At 47.5% G+C, this 18,503-nt stretch overlaps 1 protein-coding gene across 6 annotated transcripts in view; it reads right to left on the reverse strand.

Moving 5' to 3' along the window:
• The window catches only part of DNAH9 (dynein axonemal heavy chain 9), a 210,146-nt gene that overhangs the window by 16,685 nt on the left and 174,958 nt on the right, over window positions 1-18,503 (reverse strand). For 4 of the 6 annotated variants that reach the window (XM_080560625.1, XM_080560623.1, XM_080560622.1 and 1 more), the window contains 6 exons: window positions 18,112-18,339; window positions 14,316-14,507; window positions 13,631-13,822; window positions 12,683-12,853; window positions 10,004-10,186; window positions 2,799-3,188 (listed from right to left, as the gene is read on the reverse strand). In XM_080560625.1, coding sequence (XP_080416751.1) covers window positions 2,799-3,188; window positions 10,004-10,186; window positions 12,683-12,853; window positions 13,631-13,822; window positions 14,316-14,507; window positions 18,112-18,339 — 1,356 coding nt within the window. Of the gene's footprint in view, window positions 1-2,798; window positions 3,189-3,936; window positions 6,640-10,003; window positions 10,187-12,682; window positions 12,854-13,630; window positions 13,823-14,315; window positions 14,508-18,111; window positions 18,340-18,503 lie in introns of those variants that run through there. The other 2 variants (XM_080560626.1, XM_080560627.1) reach the window with 2 other exon arrangements.

The raw sequence follows: 18,503 nt of genomic DNA on the forward strand, positions 1-18,503 counted from the left end.
CCACTGGGTAGAAATGATATTTTGGTGTGAGCAGCAACATATGAAAATATTCTTTTTCTTTCTGAAATAAATTGAAGCATGATACCCAGAGATTATGAATGGTTCTATAAATGTAATTGCTCAGTATCTTTCAATCAAAAGGAAAATGTAACCAGAAAAACACATTTACCGAAGTCTAGGTTGTCTCTGAAAAGAAACTGCACTGCTGAATGCAGTCGCCAATACAAGATATTAGAGGGAGCAGAGGAGAGAAGCCACATGTACCCCAAAAGATTTCTGTCTTCACACCACCAAAACCTCTCAGTCTTTACTTCCATTACCACCTGGGAAAGGGCAAAACTAGGCAGAACTCAGCCATTTTCTAGTAATGGTGGCAATGATGGTAACAGAAAACATAACAGCAATCACTGGAATTTGTTTTTACTGGAACATTTGACACACAAGACCAGTACTTTTTAAAAACCCTCTCTATTCTGCTGTGCCCAGCTGATTTGTATCAGCTTAAAATGTTCATTCTTGAGGGCAAGTGAAATCCAGGGTTCCCTGTAGCAGGGGTTTGTAACCTCCAAGAGCTGCAAGGGTGTTTTTTATTTTTTTTGTACGGCAGCCACACCAAAGGCTTAGGAAAGGAACAGACAGGGAACTGTAGGGGCTTGGTAAATGGACAGGGCTTGTCCTTGTTCTGCTGCACTGACTTCTGCTGTCAGCAAAGACAAATCCAACATGGGAGGAGATCTGACATTATAACCATGTGAGACCTTTACAGCAACCTTTTGACAAGGTCCTTGCCAATGTTTCTCACTGGATGTGGCTCCCCAGACCCAGCATACACGTTGGATCCCAGAGAAGAAATGGCCTGGAGCTTTGCCTTTCCCAAGGGTTGCAATAAAATGTGCAGGATGCATCAGTCAGTGAGTTCTACGCTTTGCCTAACTTTCTGTCCTTCATGGAAAACTACTGCAGAGAGAGATGAAAAATAAATGGAGTATTAGATTTGAATTGCAGGGTCAGGATGGGATATGGTGTATAACAGGCATGGTCCCTCTAGTCAGCATCTTACCACCAAGCCCCACAACAGATAAAGGAGGCTCTTCAAGGTTAAGGCTCTGAGGAGCTGCCTCTGAAAGAAAAGCCTCCTCCTTTGAGAGGGCAAACTTGACACAGGTAAGTAAGTTCTGGGTGACCCACTTTGATCACCCTTCACTCCCTTGCAGATCAGTGGCAGCAGGAGCATTGCACTGGCTGCCCAGAGGAAGAGCTGCATGAATCACTGTCATTTAATTCTCACGCGTAGCACAAATTGGGATTCGAGGTACCAACAGACCAGGCAGCTCACAGGACCAAGCCCAGTGGGGATTTGTCAGACTAATGGCTCTCGCTCTGCAGACTGAACTCCTAACAGCTGACAACTGTCAGAAGGAATGACAGGGACAAGTGTGCTCCTCTGGGATGCTGCAGCACGAGGTGCTCTGTAAGAGGAGCGCTGACAGCTACACGGGCAGGAAATAGCAAGTGAGCAGGCTTCCCTTCATGTGCCTGCTTGGTGAGTGTGGCTCTCACCCTGGCTGCCTCGAGGCTGGCTGCTACGGCTGAAGGGCATTGGGCCACATCCAGAAAGGGGAAGAAGAGCAAGGGCCACCATGCTTGCTGTCTGTTTGTCCAGGACTTGCCTCCCCCACACCACATTGGGCCATCAGCATGAGTCTGTCTTGGCCATACAGGTTAGACCTCTGTGCAAGCTTTATTTGCCATCCTAAGGGGATGACTGAAGGATGTCATTCACTTTTGGTCACAAGCCCTATCTATCCAGATGACAGCATGCACCACTCAACAGCAGAGGGACAGTGGTCTGGTGTTGGCACATACCACCCATTTAGCTCTGGGGATATGAAGAGGTAGGATCAGGACCTTACAGTCAGGGTCCTCTCCTTTCTCCTCACTGCTGCTAAGCAGGGGACAGAGTAGTGACATTGTAAAAGTCTGCCATGTAACTTTTGAAGGCAGCAGTAGGGAACTGGGGTTGTTTTGTCTGGAGAAGAGGAGGCTCAGGGGAGACCTTATTGCTCTCTACAAGTACCTGAAAGGAAGGTGTGGGGAGCTGGGGGTTGGCCTCTTCTCACAGGTAACTAGTGATAGGACTAGAGGGAATGGTCTCAAGTTGTGCCAGGGGAGGTTTAGGTTGGAGATTAGAAGATATTTCTTCTCAGAAAGAGCAGTCAGGCATTGGAACGGGTTGCCCAAGGAGGTGGTGGCATCACCCTCCCTGGGGGTGTTCAAGGAAAGGTTGGACGTGGTGCCTGGGGACATGGTTTAGTGGGTGACATTGGTAATAAGGGGACAGTTGGACCAGATGATCTTGGAGGTCTTTTCCAACCTTAATGATTCTATGATTCACAACCATGCAAAGGTGCAGGGGCTTTACAATCTTGAGAGGACCCCACATTTTGTGTCTTTCCTAACACCGTGAGTACCAACAGCTGTTTATGTACTCTGTCAATGTCATTGAGGTTGAGATTCACCTTGCAGAAACCAAACATGCCAGTCCAAGTTGGCCAGCTTGAAATCCCTTCATAGCCACAAAACAGGCCACTCCTAAGGGGTGATCCATCTGACCATCCTGGATACCTACCCAAGGCTGCAGAGAGACCCGGTTCTTTCCCACCCCTATAGAGGCAGCTCAAACATCTGCTTTAGATGTGTGACTGTCTGGGCTGGGAAGTTTCCCGAAGCACAGTACCAAGTAATAAGGGCATAAAGTCTGTGATCCCTCTCATAACACTACAGCCTTGGGAGCTCACCTGTGCATCCCAGCGCGCGCCCTCCATGAACAATCCGTGGACATAAGCCCCTTCCCGAGGAGGACTGGCAAAATCTTCCCGGTTCTTCTTCGTCACATCACACTGCAAGGTCATCTTGTCCAAAGGCCACTCATTCTTTCGGGCTGTGGACTGCATGATGGCTGTCAGGAAAGACTGGGGATTGAAGAACCCAGCAAGCCACACAGCAGAGGGTAAGGAAAAGTCTCCCGTCCAGGTCTCCAGCTCCTTGATGCGAGTGAGGAGGTCAGCAAACCACATGCCCAGGCTGGCTGTGGAAGGATAGGCCTTCTTTATCCAGGACTCAGGCACCATGTCCAAGAAGAGGGCATTCTGTAAGTTCTCCATGTCACTTGTCATGGTCAACTCTCCCTGAGTAAGAGAGGGCACAGTCAGCAGCAGCAACTATTTAACCTGAACAAAGCTGTTTGACAGCAGAGGCTGAGCAAGGAAGTGTAGAAGAGCGTGGCACCCTACACTGTCACCAGTGTTCACGTACTGTGAATTTCTTCATGAGTTTTGGGTTTTCATGAATACCACCGACTGCAGCCTAATACTCCTACAGTCTTATCACCCCTACTGTAAAACTATTACTTGGAGGAAAAGCTATGTAGGAGTGACCGTGAGCATGACTGTCCTTCAGCTGCCCCAGTGTTACTTCTGTTTTCTATCATTGACTGAAGATCTTTATAGGGCAGATTTTCAGAGACGCAAAGCTGTTCCCACCAATGCTACCAGGGCAGGGCACTGGGGTCTCTGATAACCTACTCCAAATTGTCCAAATGCTTGTTACACCAAGCCCTTTCTGCTTCCTCTCCTCCACTTCCCCACACTCCCCTCCTCCTTTAATACTCTGCAGTGCAAGTCTTTCTTTTTGACTTCACATGTTGCCTGCAAATGTAATCACAGTTTCTTTCACAGCAGGGAAACACACAACAAATTAAGATATGATTCAGCCAAGTGGGATAGAGAGGCTTGGCTTTTCCTCCACCCAGCAGTTAATTATTAAAGCTTTTAGAAACCTGCATCAGTTTGGCCCAAACAGGAGAAGAGCTGGAACATCAATTCATGGTCAAAAAAGGGGGTTCTGCATAACAGCATCCCCCTTGAACTTCTGGTTCTTTGCAGCAGGCCCCCAGTGTCTGCTAGTTGAAAATTAAGAAAATTCCTCCTGTATCCAGCTGAAATTACCTTATGTCTAAGCAAGAGATGCCTGAATGGCACTGATGCTGGAAGTGCAGCTGACAGAGGCTGATAAGAGATGCAGCAGCCTGTGCAGCAGTTTGCACGGAGGGGCACACAGAGAGGGCTCACAAACTGTCGATGGGGGCACACATTGGTGGTGACAGGCCAAGGGGAACGGTCCTCAGCACAGGAAATTCCACTGAAACAGAAGTACAAACTTTTTTTACTGTGAGGGTGCTCAAACACGGGCACAGATTGCCCAGAGAGGTTGTGGAGTCTCCATCCTTGGAGGTACTGGTAACCCAACTGGGCATGGTCCTGGGCTACCTGCTCCAGCTGACCCTACCTTGAGTGGGGCTGGGGGGATTGGACTTAAATCTCCAGAGCAACTAATCTGTGATTCTGTGACACTCAAACCAGCCAGACTGCAAAAACAGAACTTGCAACTGCAGGCTCAGCTGCTACTGGCTCACAGTGCCCTGCACAATTTAAAACTTTGCATGCCCCGTGCTGAGACGGCAGGGCACAACACACCGCAGCAGTTTGGAGACAATGTTGATCACTGGTGTCCATTATAAATACCTACTTTTGTCCCCTTATCATTTTGCCAAAATTTATCTGACTTACAATTTCTCTTTCCCTCAGGCTGAGTGTTTTTGGAATGATTAACTGAACTCAGTCGTGCCATTGCTGAGAACGAGGGCGAGGGAATTGGGTCAGTCTATTCACATTAACAAATTCCAACTGTTCTTTCACAGGACTTCAGTGCCTCCAGCCATGAGGTCAGCAGAGGTGCCCTTTGCAGGGGCAGGGAAATCTATGAAGCTTTAGCAAAAGTTGAAATCCTTTTAAAGCAACACCTGACACGTGTTTAGCAAAGCTTGTCAGAGTCCAGCAGTTAGAAAATCTTTGCAGCTTATTCCTACACTGACTGTGCTGCTTCCCCGCCGAGCTCTGATCTGCAGATTGCACTGACAGGCTTCAGCAGTCAAGATCACAGCTAAGACCCAGCCAGACCACAGCAGTGCAGTAACAAGCGTCCTTACTGATGGCCCATGTACCTGGCAGTCACAAATGGAAGCAGGCTTGGTGCTGGGTGATCAAGACTCAGGGCATGCTGGCACTCCCAGGTTAGCAAGCATTTTTTCTTAAAGTACGTATAGCATGAAGAGACCAGAGACACCCAAGCTAGTGACCGAACTTGTCATCCCCTGAGCTAACCACACTGCAAACATAACACACAGAGGTGCTGGATGACAGCTTAAACAAAGGACTGAGCACACATCTGCGCAGGCACTGTGCCTTGTCAATGGAAGGACGTCAGCTGAATTCAGGCACCAGGAATATCCACTTTGGCTTTTTAAACTAGACTTGGAATACTTATCTTTTGTATTCCCCCATAAAAATTTCTAAATTTCAACTATAAAATTATTTTTTTTTGGCAACGGGCAATAAGCGCTTCAGTTTGGGCACTATCAAGAAGCAAGGGCAGTATGTCAGTGGGCCCCAGCACCCACCAACTCAAATCGGAGCTGAGAGTGCTTCTGCACCGCCTCCAGGCCTGGAAGCCACCACGGACCCAGGACCTCCCTTCAGAGTTGCCCCCCACAGATCTGTGGCTTCCCGTGCAGAAATCCCCTCACTGGGAATTGTGCACCTCCCAACAGGCTGGACTGGCACAAAGGATTATTAAACCTCTGCTCTAAAGATGACTTGTTAAAAGCAAGCAACTCAACCTGCAGGGTTTCCCCATGGAGAACAGATTTCTAGTGGACAGAGAAAATCATGTGTACAGAGGTTTTAAGATGGTCTTTTTTTTAATGCTCTTGAAGCTAGATGTGACAAATGAGGTTAAATGAATGGCTTGGTGGAAGCACGGCAGTTTGCTAGTCCTAAACCGAGCGGAACAGCTCTAACTGCCTTTCAAAATGCACACCAGCCTCCCTGGTTTCATAAAGCTACTCAACAGCTTTGTGTGAGCAGGGAGCAGGTAAGTGTCTGCCAGTAACTCACCTCACCATTTCTATTCAATGATTTTATATTTGTAGGGAATCTCAAAATGGCAGGTTACCCGGTAAAAGGTCTTCAAAGCCCTGAGTAATTCCAAGCACAAAGGTTAAACACCCTTGAGAACGATCTCTCATTTTGGTATTTGCTATGCAGCCGCACAGAAATATAAAGGCAGTGCATGCTCCGTGCATTTCCCCTCAGGTACCTGAGTTTTTTCAGTTTATAACACATTTGAAGAAAATTTAGTGACCTGCAATTAAAGGTTACAAAACAGAAAAGCACAGCCATATCCAATCAGAGGAGCTGGTAGATTGTCAAAATGATTTGACCTCACCAGGGAACAGTTATCATGATTTTGTTATTTAACAACTTCTGTTGGCACACAAATGCTGAAGTCACATTTTGGTTCCTTCCTCATTCGTATCACATGGGTCATCATCACACATCTCAGGAGAACATAGTTGCCTATTCAGTAGGCTGGTGTCAGGTTAAAACCATGGCAGGACCACACAGAAATTGTCGTCTGATGGGCAAAGTACTGCACTGGTCACAGGAGGACACTGAGAACCATGGGACCTTCTGGCACGGACCGTCAGAAGCATTATTCACTCCTGGAAAGGTTTTGAAGCTGGTAAAAATATTGTAAAATGCGTGCAGTCAGATTGATTTAAAAACATAATCCTCGTGATCATATATCCTGTCTAGTTTTACTTTCAGAAAACAAATGAATTACCAAATGTAATTCTCAGGGAGGCTTGAGAAAAGCAATTTTTAAAGCCTGCGCATTCGAGCATACTTGCTGGAATCTCCTGCGAGGGTTCAAAGCATCTATAGCCACTCTCTCATATAGTTGCCCAAACACAATTATGCATACATTTGCATTTCAGATGCTGAATACTGAAGTGCATCCGGAATGATTCAAGCTACTTTTTTTTTTCCCCAAACACTGGGTGTAATTTTCATTAAAGACACCCTTGAAGAAAATCCTAATCAGCCTGCAGACATTCCCTCAAGATGAGCAGACTACTGTTTTCTCAGTTAAGGTTATTTTCACTTGATACAGCGAAACAGTCCCCCCAGTTAGCCTTATGAAATTTGGTCTTACTGTATCTTTTTACAATATTTATTATCCTTATTTTGGAGGCTTATCCTTCACTGAAGTTCCAAAATCTGCTCACAGAAATGATACTGGGTACAACATTAGCATGCAAGTGTTTCAGCCCAGCCACTGGTCTCACTGAAGTCATCCAGAACAAAGGGCTTTGAAATGCAACATGTCAGTTATTTTTGATGGCTACCAGTCTATTGCAATTTCTCTCCCTCTTAATGGGATGTCTCCTATTTTTGGACCAAACAATCGCTTTCCGTTACATAAACACAATGAATTATTCAAAAATTCAAATTAGCCATGACATTTCCAAATTGCCTTCTTTTAGCAGTTAGTCAGTTAAAAACAATAGGACTTGCTTCCTCTGTGTTTTATTTATTCTCTTCTGAGATCCACGGCTCCTGTTATGTAAACTCTCCTCCTCTGAGTGCTGTCAGTCAAGATTCCCAGTCCAGAAGATTAATGTGCATTAATGGCTCTCGTAGGAGCTGCTCTCAGAAGGAACAATTGAAGAATGATTTCTCTTCCAAATCGAGCACAAGAGCTAGCTGCCGAGCTGGGCCAGCACCGCTGCCTACAGGAGGAGCCAGCAGCAGTGACCCCGGCCATTACGAGACACCCAAGGCACGGGAAGGGCCCCTTGGGTGACGCTGGGCAGCAGCATGGGCCCTGCACAGCACCTGACTCAGTCTGCAGGGACCCACAGCAATCTCTGTGTACACGCACAGAAGGATCACCTGCTGGCTGTATCTAAGACCCCTCAGTCTCTTCAGCACACACAAGATTAAGAAATGTTAACACGAATATGTGTACCTACTCTGAGTAGTCCTGAAGTCCTGGCCTTTTGGTCTCTGAATCCCACTGTAGGCACTGAGGCTGTTGTAGGCATTAGCGGTGCCTTTTCTGATGATGCTATCTCAATTCCTTGCCATGATTTGTGGCAGGGCTTTGAGAAGAAATTTGCCCCTTCTATTATTGCCTGATTTCCATGGTATATATTGCCTGTGGTTTATTTAGGCCCCTGCTTCCACTCATTCTCCCTACCAACATTAAATAGCTTACTCTTCTCCATGTTAAATCTAATCACTACACTTTGTTCAAGTTACAATTATAGCTTGTTTGGGGCTCAAAGACTGAAATATTAAATCACTTCTTTCCACCTGTCTCAGAAAACACAATTTTCACCGCCTCATGCTAGAAAATAAAGGAAGTCTGTTTGTAACAACAGACTACACAAATATTAGCCTATTTCAAAATGGACTGAACATACTGGGCCATCACAAAGCAGATATGATATGTCTGTCTGTTCAATCAAGACAAGAAGCGTCAGCAGTGAACGCAGCGCAGAAGTGCCTGCGCTAGCACTGGTCTGAGCTGCTGGGTTCTCAGTGCACAGCACAATGGGGCTCGGATTTAGGAGCAGCCTAATCCTCTTCCTGAGCTGCAGCTACCTAAAATCCCAGAGCCAACCCCTAGCACCTCTGTGTGCACACTGCAGATATACCATTTGAAGATCTCTCTTCAAAGGTGCCCTCAGGAGACTGTTGGGACTGTCATTCAGTCTCAGGACAGGTCCTCCTTGCTCACCTGCCAGCCCTGTCTATGGTGTCAGGACAAAGTAGTTGCAGGTCCTTCAAGCATGGTGACTCCCACGCTATGCAGAGCACTTTTGTGAGCCGAGTTTTGGCAGAATGGGAGGACAACCTGTCATTTGGAAAACAATGGAACAGGGAGTGCCCAGAGACTGATGTTCTTAATTGCTGCCTCACACCACGAAACTGCCCAGAGAGTAAGTTTGTGGCAATGATGAGGAGAAGGCATCAGGGTAGCGCTGAAGCCACCAGCTTTGTACCATGACCTCCGGGCATGTCCCTTCCTTTCTAAGGGATGTACAGCAAATGCAGTCACCGTGAAGAGTCTTTTGGGATGACAAAGTGAAGAAGGAAAGTTGCTTCACACTGGTAGGGCTGGCCAGACAGATCCTCACGCACTGGCAGTGCAGCCTGATCTATGCCCATTTATTATTGAATATGAAGTCAACAGCCTCTTATATTTTGTGCCAACATCTGCCTGGGAGGGAATTCAGAAGATGACTTCCCCTACCATCAGATACAACCTCAAAGCACAACCCTCTTGTGCATCCTGTTGAACCGAGAAGCTTGCATACAACCTGGCATGTCCTGCCAGCCCCAGAGCCCTTCACTGTTCTCTGTAAGAAATGGCCAAAGCCACTGCCCAGAAGGACACAGACATCATTTTTCTGGATCAGAGTCTGGTTTCTTACCAGGGTGGAGAAGGAACTGTGCATGGAGCAATCATAGACAGTATCTCCATAGGGGAGGCCAGCTCCTGAATCTCCTCTATTTGCAATTGACTCATACCCAGCAAGGGGAGTTCTAGCCTTTCCAAAGCTCTTGATTTTTATTTTTATTATTTTTGCCTTTTTGTCTCACAGCTCTGGATATTATTGCATCCTTACACATGACCAATCTTTCCTTTGATTTCAGCCTTTAATGAGACCTTGCTACAAACTCCCCCCTATTAACTGGATGTTTTGTGAAAAGGTATGATATTTTGGCTAAGTTTAAAATAGGCTACTTCTCATTTTCTGAGAGAACTATTGTTGCTGTGCTACAGTATTGGGTAGACTGAAGTGCCTGAAGCCATCATTATTATGTGTATCTTTAACCCCATCCAAAGCCTGTGCTCATGGCTTGGGGACAATGTGCTGTTTGAAATGCATCTGTGAATCCTTCCCCATGGAGTCAAGCTGGTTTTGTAGCTAGTAGTGCTGAATACAGACTGTGACCCCTTTTATTCCCTGAGCACCTTTTCATCATCAAGATTTTATGATGTTGTGGTTGCAGGTATATAGAGCTCCTACCTTCAGCCCCAGGTCCAGTTCCTTGAGAGAGCGCTTTATTTCACTGGTGAGGATGTTCATGCGTTCACATTCCTGGAAGGCAACCACAACATATGGTGTCCTCTCCTCCACTTTTGTCATCAGTTCTGCAATGTTAAACTCATCTATCAGCTTCTCTAGCATCTCATCCAGAAGAGCTTTCACCTGTGTGCCAGAGGGAGAAGAGAGAGGGATGTTAGTGAATGGCCCGCGGTGCTTTCTCAACTGACAGCTGCCTGAACAAGGGATGAAAACTCCATCTGCCAGTTGCTGTCTCCAAAAACAATCAGTGTCAGCTGCCCTGGGCATTGCACCTTTCAAAGAGCTTGCCCCATCCTATTAAAATTCAAATGCTTACAAAAGTTAATGCCAGATGAGAAGTTTTCAAAATGATGGCTAAAAAATGTCACTGTGACATGTAACGTTCTCCTTTCTTCTCGAGTCTCAGGTCTGCACTCTTACTTCTTCAAAGGTCAGACTCAATGCAGGCAGACTGAGGGGGCTATAGTCTCAGCTGAGCTGCGGGACACCCTGAGCCCATAAGCTGTTTTTCTGTGGTATATTGATAGAGAGGTGATTTTATAAAATTGAATTTTAAGCTGAATTTGGCACTCTGAACTAATAGAGCTATGGAAGACAGGTGTAATAAAACAAAGTTATTTTGGGTTGGAAACGGTGACATATCTCTAAATACTAAACAGGGAAAACAATGCAACAAGATGCCTCTAGTACCTAAACACTAAATACAACAGGAAAGTCCTTTCTGGTTAACAGTAAGACATGAAGCCCCTAATCTTCATGGGACCATTGTTTATGTACAATATTTTACATTTTTACTTATACATTACTCAGATACAAAGGTTCATGTGGACCACTGGACAACTCGGTATGGAAGTCTCTCATACTGTTTCCTCAAGGACTTTTCAGGAACGTGCTACACACAGTTATGGTTCCAACGGTTTTCACGTGCAAAAGCTGGTGTGTGGGTGACAGTGACAGCTGCCAGCCAGTGGCAGAAGCAGCCCCTGGGTAATTTCATTGCCATGCCCTCTGGCGTTCGTATTTTGGACTCTGTACTCCCATTTCCTCCCATTGCTGCTCTCCAAACTCTCCACACACACATCAGACGTTATGAAGCATTGGCAACGCGTAGGCTGTTATTGCAACCAGCAAGGTTGCTGAAGCTAAAGCTCAGCTGGAAAAGCTCTTGAGCTGCACCTGAGATGCAGTATAGAAATACTCTGCAATTTGAAATTTCCCTGCAAATCTCTTTGGCTCTCACTTTTTCACAGCCATAATGGCTCGTTTTCTGTAACGTGGCCTCAGAAACTTGTGGGAGTAACTGGACTTGTCAGAGCTTTGGGAAAAAAAGACAGCTTCCCAGCCGTTTCACTGCAAGATCTCTAAAACTGTCTCAGCCAAACAAGGGGCTGAAAATCCTCAAAAGGATCAGCTAAGACACAACTCCTTCCTCACTCTCTTGGAAGGACTGAGTGAAAGGGGTATGGCCAGTGCCAGCTATACCTCAGGAAATGAGAGAGATCACCTCCAGGAGAACATTAGTTGTGGGAGGATCCCCGGGCACGAGGCAGTGCGGTGGGGCAAGACCCACCTTGCTTCCAGGCAACTTTTTTTCTGTGATCATGAAGCCCCTGAGGGCAACTTTACTGTCTCAAGGGGACTGCAGCACAGCCATGCCCTGTGATATCGCCCACTGGCTGGATCACCCACTGATAATTCTGCTTCTCTGGCCAAGGACTCAAATTGTAATTAAATGGCAAAAAGGGTTGAGATAGGAGGAAAGGTATTCACATTTGCTATCTTTGAGCATCTCCTTTGACCTCGCTACCTCTGGATTATTCCCCTTACCTCAAACTCCTGCATGGACTGAAAACTGAACATGCCCACCACTTCTGAGTAGCCCTTAGGCAAGGTCTGTAAGTTCCCCAGCAGCATACCAAGCCAAAGGAAACACGTGAAACCACAAACTTCACAAAAGCTTCCTATCAGCCATTCATTAATTTGCAGAGCTTGATACAGAAGTCTTAAGTCTACAGAAATCAAAAACTGAGCAAGTGTTGGCTGTTTTCAGATCCTGTTATGAATGCTTGGGCCAGATTTTAATGTGCTGTGACTTTCAAGAGGAAGAGCTGAGATCAGTCTGATACATGGGCACAGTAAATGAGTTCAGCTAGAAATAAGGAATTACAAGGCCCCTGGGAGCTCGGGAGCTGGGTGGGACCTGGTGGCAGCAGTAACTGGTGGGCTGAGCACTGGGTGGTACATTGCACCCATCAGACAGTGCGCACGGGAGCCCATCGGTATGCCAGTCACAGCCTGGTGCACAGGGACTGGTGGCTCAGAGACAGGGGAGGCCACAGAGGTTTATTTGCAACGTCGTCATGGGATGATAATGAAGGCACTGCAGTTCAGGGGGTAATTAAAAGCCACTGTCCTATTACTGACAATACTCCAATTACATCCCACCACAGTTATGTTCTGCATAATATGAGGCTGGCGGTTTTAGACACTTGGTTTGTATCTGGTAAAAGCAGAACACGTTATAATAAGCAGCTCTGAGTCCAGCCTGAGCTAGACAGGGCTGCTTAGGAGTGAGAACAGCTATAAAAATTCAACAGCCCCTTTCTCTACCACTCTCACCGCTTCTTCCCTGGTCACCACTCCTCCTTCACCCATGCTGCTGTCCCGGGGCTGCATCTCTAACACGATGCGGAACAGCTTCTCTGAGGTCTGGGTAAGGAAGCCGATCTCAGCATTGGGATGGAGGCCATACAGATAAGGAGACTCCGGTGGCAAGGTGTCGTCTATGTACTGTATGGAGAAATGCAGGCTTAGGTTAGATACACAACCCAGGACGCTTTGCCTTCAGAGCTCTGGGTGCTGAAATTTATCACCCACCCAAGAAAGTAAGCCCAGGCTGATACAACGCTGCGCACGGTTTGAACAGCAGATGGGACCAAGGAGGGTACAACTGCTTACAGAAAAAAAGAACTGCTTTTACTCCTACTGTGAGGATTTGGTAATTGCTAAAGTTTGGCTTGGCTACCTATCTCAGGCCTGGACCTTCTCTAGCAATTATCTGCTGTGTGTTTCAGCATCAATACTCCAAAATCCCTTGTGGGAATTTAGCTTCCCATAGTTAAGTTTTATGAACAAAACCAGCCTAATATGCCTGTCCCTGCTGCTGCATTTGTGTACAAAGAACAGATGAGATCAGTAAGTAGATCAACAAGACCCTTCAGTGTTTCTCATCAAAACTGATGATAAAAGGAGTTTGAAAGGGCCATTTTAGCAAACAGTATGTGGATGTAATTTTCCAGGAGCCCTGCTCAAGTCTCAAGAACCAATACAGTTGTTCTATTCATGCATGAACAGAATGGGCCCATGATGAAGTAGCAAATTACCATTAGACTTGGTTCATCCAAGGGAATGCTGAAACATCTACAGAAACAGCACATAATGGGAAATAACAGGAGGTGTGCTGAAACACTGCAGTCCTATTCATTGCCTCCTAAGACAGATTATAGGGCAGTTATAGAAAACGTTACACTTATGTGTATAAATAATGACAGAAAACAAACAGCTTACCTGATGATAGCCATTATAGTCCATGCTCCCCGGGAGGGGGAATCCTGGAGCAAGGAAGAGCTCTCCCTCCAGCATTTCTGGCTTAATAAATTCTTCCAAATAGGTTTTGCAAAGTCGCCTGTCCCAGTCATCTGTAATGTGACCTCCATACATAATCTCACCAAAGAGGTAGCGTAAATCATCATATGGGACCTGAAGAATAAAGCAGGAGGGCATGACAGAGTTCAGGCAGCCTGAGCTCCACCAGCAGCATCGCTGAGCTACAGGCTGCAGCTCTAAGTACCGATTTGCACAGTGAGTGCTCCCATTGCACTATTTCAGTTTTCTAAGTAAACAAACATTAGGCAGTAGTTAAATCCTGCCCAGGGAAAACTGGATCACAGCATAGACTTCATGCAGTTTCCCACTGAAATGTAAATTTATTCTAAATTCTGTTAAACCAAAGACCACTATGTATTTCCAGTGACTGAAGACTACAGGCACTATTTGATATGATTTATAAGCTGCTGCAGATGCGAGCAGCATTGTTTCCCACCTCACAGGCAAAGATATACCAGACTGTGATGTTATAAAAACAAAGATATGAGGGAAAAGGCATTCACGGAAAATTCCCAGTAGTTTCAGCACAAGCCAGCCCATCACTGGCCGTTAAAAGCCACCAAAGAGCCCCTGCTGATTCACCCACCTTTGAGCTGGCCTCCAGATAATTGTACAGCACGTTAACAGAGATAGTGAGGTCTCCAGTGTTGAAGGGGTAGGAACGGTTCCAGCCTTGGGGGCCAAATTTGCGCCTCTCTGCCACCACGGCATGGAAATAGCAGAGGGCAAACAGGATGCTCTTGAACTCATTCTCCCGGGTGCACATCTCCAGGGTGTCCTGCAATACAGGCAGAGAGGCAGGGCTGTGTCAGTCTATGCCGCCTCCCAAGTATCAGACTTCGGACAGGGGTAAATTAATTTTCCCCATCAGTTCATTTCTGCTTAACTACACATTCCCTAGCTCTCTGAGACAGTGGACTTGCATTGCAAATTTATTGGCAAATTCCGATGCATCATTTCCAAATTCATGTTTTCCTTTCCACCTTTGTATGAGGAAGACATCCTGACAGGCAGGAGGGGAAGGAAAGGTGCCCTCACTCAGCACCAGCACGTGCCCCACATCCCACGCAGGGAGATGGAGAGAGGCACCACAGACGGGAGCGGCAGCCCAAGGCAAGGCTCCTGCTGAGGAGGACTGCACCTGGAAGAACCAAGCTCCTTCCTGCCCCTTGGGTACCAAAGGTTTCCTCAGGGCAGCATTCCTCTGAGCCGCAGGGCTGAGGCAGCAGGGAACTCTCCCAGGAGGGCTGCACTCGACGCTCTGCACCAAGCCAGCCCGGCTGCACGCCGCGGCAGTGGATTTGCTGACAGCACGACCTTGCGCAGCGCACCAAGGCAGGGATGGGAGGAACTGCCAAAGATCCAAGCAGGGAGGATCAAATGCTTGGGAAGAGAAAACAAACCACCACCACCCACAAAACCCACAAATGCAGCCCTTTAAAGTCAGCACAGCATCTGGTGCTTCCTGCTTCCTCGCCCAACTTCCAGGCTACGCTTGAAGTCTGAATACCTACACACACACAAAGGAGTGGACACAATCGTGATGGCAGAGGTGGAGAGGAGGAAGCCTGAGTCATTTCATCAATGAAAACGCACAAAGGGAACCGGTCTCTAAAGAGCTCTGAAGGGCGCTGGATAGTGACGAGTGATGGCCCCAGCAGGCACTGATGGGGAGCCTGGGCAGCTGTGCCTCTCCCTAGTGCATGAGCATCACTGCCTTGAACAGCAGAGCAAAGGAATGAAGATCTGGAGGTGCACGCACAGTGTGAGGCTGAAGCTCTGCGCTCACAGATAGATCTACAACCCCTTTCTGTGGTTGAAGCCTGGTGGAGGCTTGCACAGCTCCTGGCATTGGCAGGAAAAGCAGATCCCCTGCCCCATAGCAGGAGGGTGACGGGACATCCCACAGCCAACAGCACAGATCTCCCCAGAACTGGGCGATGAATGTATTAGGAAGGACTTGCCTACACCTCCGCCCATGTCACTGCAAGCCCTCCCCAGGACCAGCGTGTCCAGGATGCGGTGGCCCTGACCTGCACGGCTGAGCCTGGGGCTGAGCAAGGAGGGAGCAGCTGCACCAGCCCCTCCGTCCTCCCTGCCAGGGAGGGCCCCTGTAGCTCCGCTCATTTACATGACAAAGACCACAAAGGACACCTGTGTGACTTCTCTTCATTACCTTCACCTAAAAAAAATCTGTGACATTAGACCTCTAACCAGCTGATAGATACCCTTGTTCAGGGTCTCTGCTGAACAGGGGGAAACAGTTGCTGCAAAACACGCAGGACGCTGGCTAACTGCATAAAAGGACCAAGAACAGCCCAAACACTATTTTCCCCTTGAAGCTCCCTTAATTATCACCAACCCAATGAAGAACAGGTTCAAATATGCGCTGAGTGCCTCTCCCATTACAGAAAACACCTCTGGACTTCAAGGAGAGCTTGCTTGAATGAAAACCGAGTATGAACCCATCTCAGGCTCATTTGGTCTCTCTATTTCGTTGTGCATTTTTATTTCAGCTACAAAGCAGAACAATATTCCCCACACACAATAATGGGCCTTCTTTGTGGCTTTCAGCTAAAAGTTAAATTTGAACATCTATTCTGTACAAAGCAGAGAAATGAGGTGTAAAGGGGCCCCACCTACTCACTCCAGGATTTGTGATAAAAGACGTTTTATAATACTCCAGCAATTTAGAAAATGCTAATTACTATCTGATTGAAACGAGCAGAGGCAGGATGAAAACGTTACTTTGGGTGAAGGTTCTCCCCTCCCTTACTCTTCAGGATGTTTTGTGAAGTTCAGGATGATGAATTACAGTAGATAAAAATGGAATAATCTTCTCTGACTGTGTGCATCAATCCTTGTGCTGTGGCTTCCAGCTTCACCTCCTCAGAGAGGGCAGCTCCCGAACTCGAGATCCCCCTGTACCTATGTGCAAAAAAAGGTTGTCCCCATTTCCCTGCCCCATGGACCAGTGCCTGGGGTCCAGCACAGGCTGTGGCTGCTCCAGCCTGGTCCCAAATAACGTGGAGAGAAAGAATCATTCTGCAAGATGTGCCCTGCGTGCTTCTGGAACAGCCATCTGCAGAATGGAGAGGTTGCAGTAAGTGCAGTGCTAGTGCCACGAAGAGGCAGTCTGAGGGGTGAGAATGCCTTCAGGCCCTTCTGGCAGCTGTGGGTTTAACAGACAGGGTCTTGCTGTGAGAACTCAGCATGCCAACGCAGTGGTGATGTGCGAATGAGGGTAATGGGCAGTCAGGGCAGCTGAGTGCAATGGTCTGTGTCTTTAGTAAAGGTATCACCATAAAAGTGAGCAGTTAGCCCTTAGCCCTTTGGCTCATGCAGAAAATGGGGTGGGCAGAAGTGCAGCAGTGATGCACGACAGCTCCAGCACTGCCTGGCAGCCTGGGCTGCTCCTGGGGAGGCACCACGCTGCACGTGTCCGGCTGCTCCTGGGAGCGTCCCTGTGCCATCGTTACATACATTGATCCCTGCCCCTGCAGTCACCAAGAGAAGAATATTCACCCATCACTTTCACAAGCTTCATTTCTGTGTCCCCTGCACAGGAGACTGCTGCAGTCCAGCAGCAAAGAGCAGGGACGGTGGCTACTGCAATGGGAACGTGGGTATGTGATAACTGTGGGCTGCATGTGATAAAAGCAACAACCTACCATCGGCTACTCTCCTTGTGGGACACCAATACTCAAGACAGCCTACTTTATCCTCATCTGGAAAAGCAAGCCCTCCCTGCAGAGAGACTGCAGCGCTAAATCACAATACTTGTGATGTCAGCGAGGTTTTGAGCTGAATGGGCCTTGAGGCACACAGGGCAAAGTCCCCCTGAACTGCTCAGAAGAGTGACCTGGGATGCATCGCATCAGCAGTGCCGAATCTCTACCCCCAGTTAACCAGCAGGGCAAAATGCAAGGTTTAAGCTGCTCTCCTCTCCGTGTCGCTGGGTGATAGATGATAGATGTAATACGTCACTCAGCAGCCCAAAATGGAGTGACACAAATACAGAAGTCAAGTCAAACCGTGACAAAAGTCTCTCTCAAATGCTGCGTTCAGAAATTTGCTTCTGTAAAAAAAAACACCCTTTTTAAGAATCATACATTGATGATAAAATGAGTGAATTGGACAGAAATCTGGCTGTGAACATCTGCGAGAATGTGACCGTTCAGGATTACCTAAGTCCTCCCTTGGAAAATGAGTGCTGGGAAAGAGATCTGGAGAACAGAGAAGGGCTTGATGGACCTGGAGACTACGCGACGTGAAGGGACTTGCGCACTCGCAGCCTGGGACTGGCGAAGTCCCCACGCGTCGCGGCTCCAGCAGCTCCAAGCTGACCCACCACCAATGGGATGTCCCCGCTGCCCTCCTACCTGGGTGAAGTTGTCGAGGGCTTTGTGCAGGTTCGCGTGCATCCCGGTCGGGGGCTCATTGGTGATTTTGATTGAGTTCTCCAGGATGCCCTGGGGAATGATGTGGCTGTCCGGGGAGGGTGCTGGCTCCGCACTAATGAAGACACGGAAATCTTGGTGGCTGCCCTCACTGTGCTGCTCCAGCTTCTTCTCCAGAGAACTCAGCCACTTGGCCACCAGGTGGATGTTCTGGCAGGGACAAAGGGGACATGGCTTCATCAGTCCCCCCCCGCTGACACCCACATTAATTGGGCACCAAATCCGGCACACAAATGAATGGCACCCACCAGGCCTAAGCACTGGAAGTTGATACTTGCCCCAAGAATTACACCTGTGTGTAATTCACAGCCACA

This window comes from Anser brachyrhynchus, assembly GCF_964034855.1.
Source record: "Anser brachyrhynchus genome assembly, chromosome: 18".
Lineage (NCBI taxonomy): Eukaryota > Metazoa > Chordata > Aves > Anseriformes > Anatidae > Anser > Anser brachyrhynchus.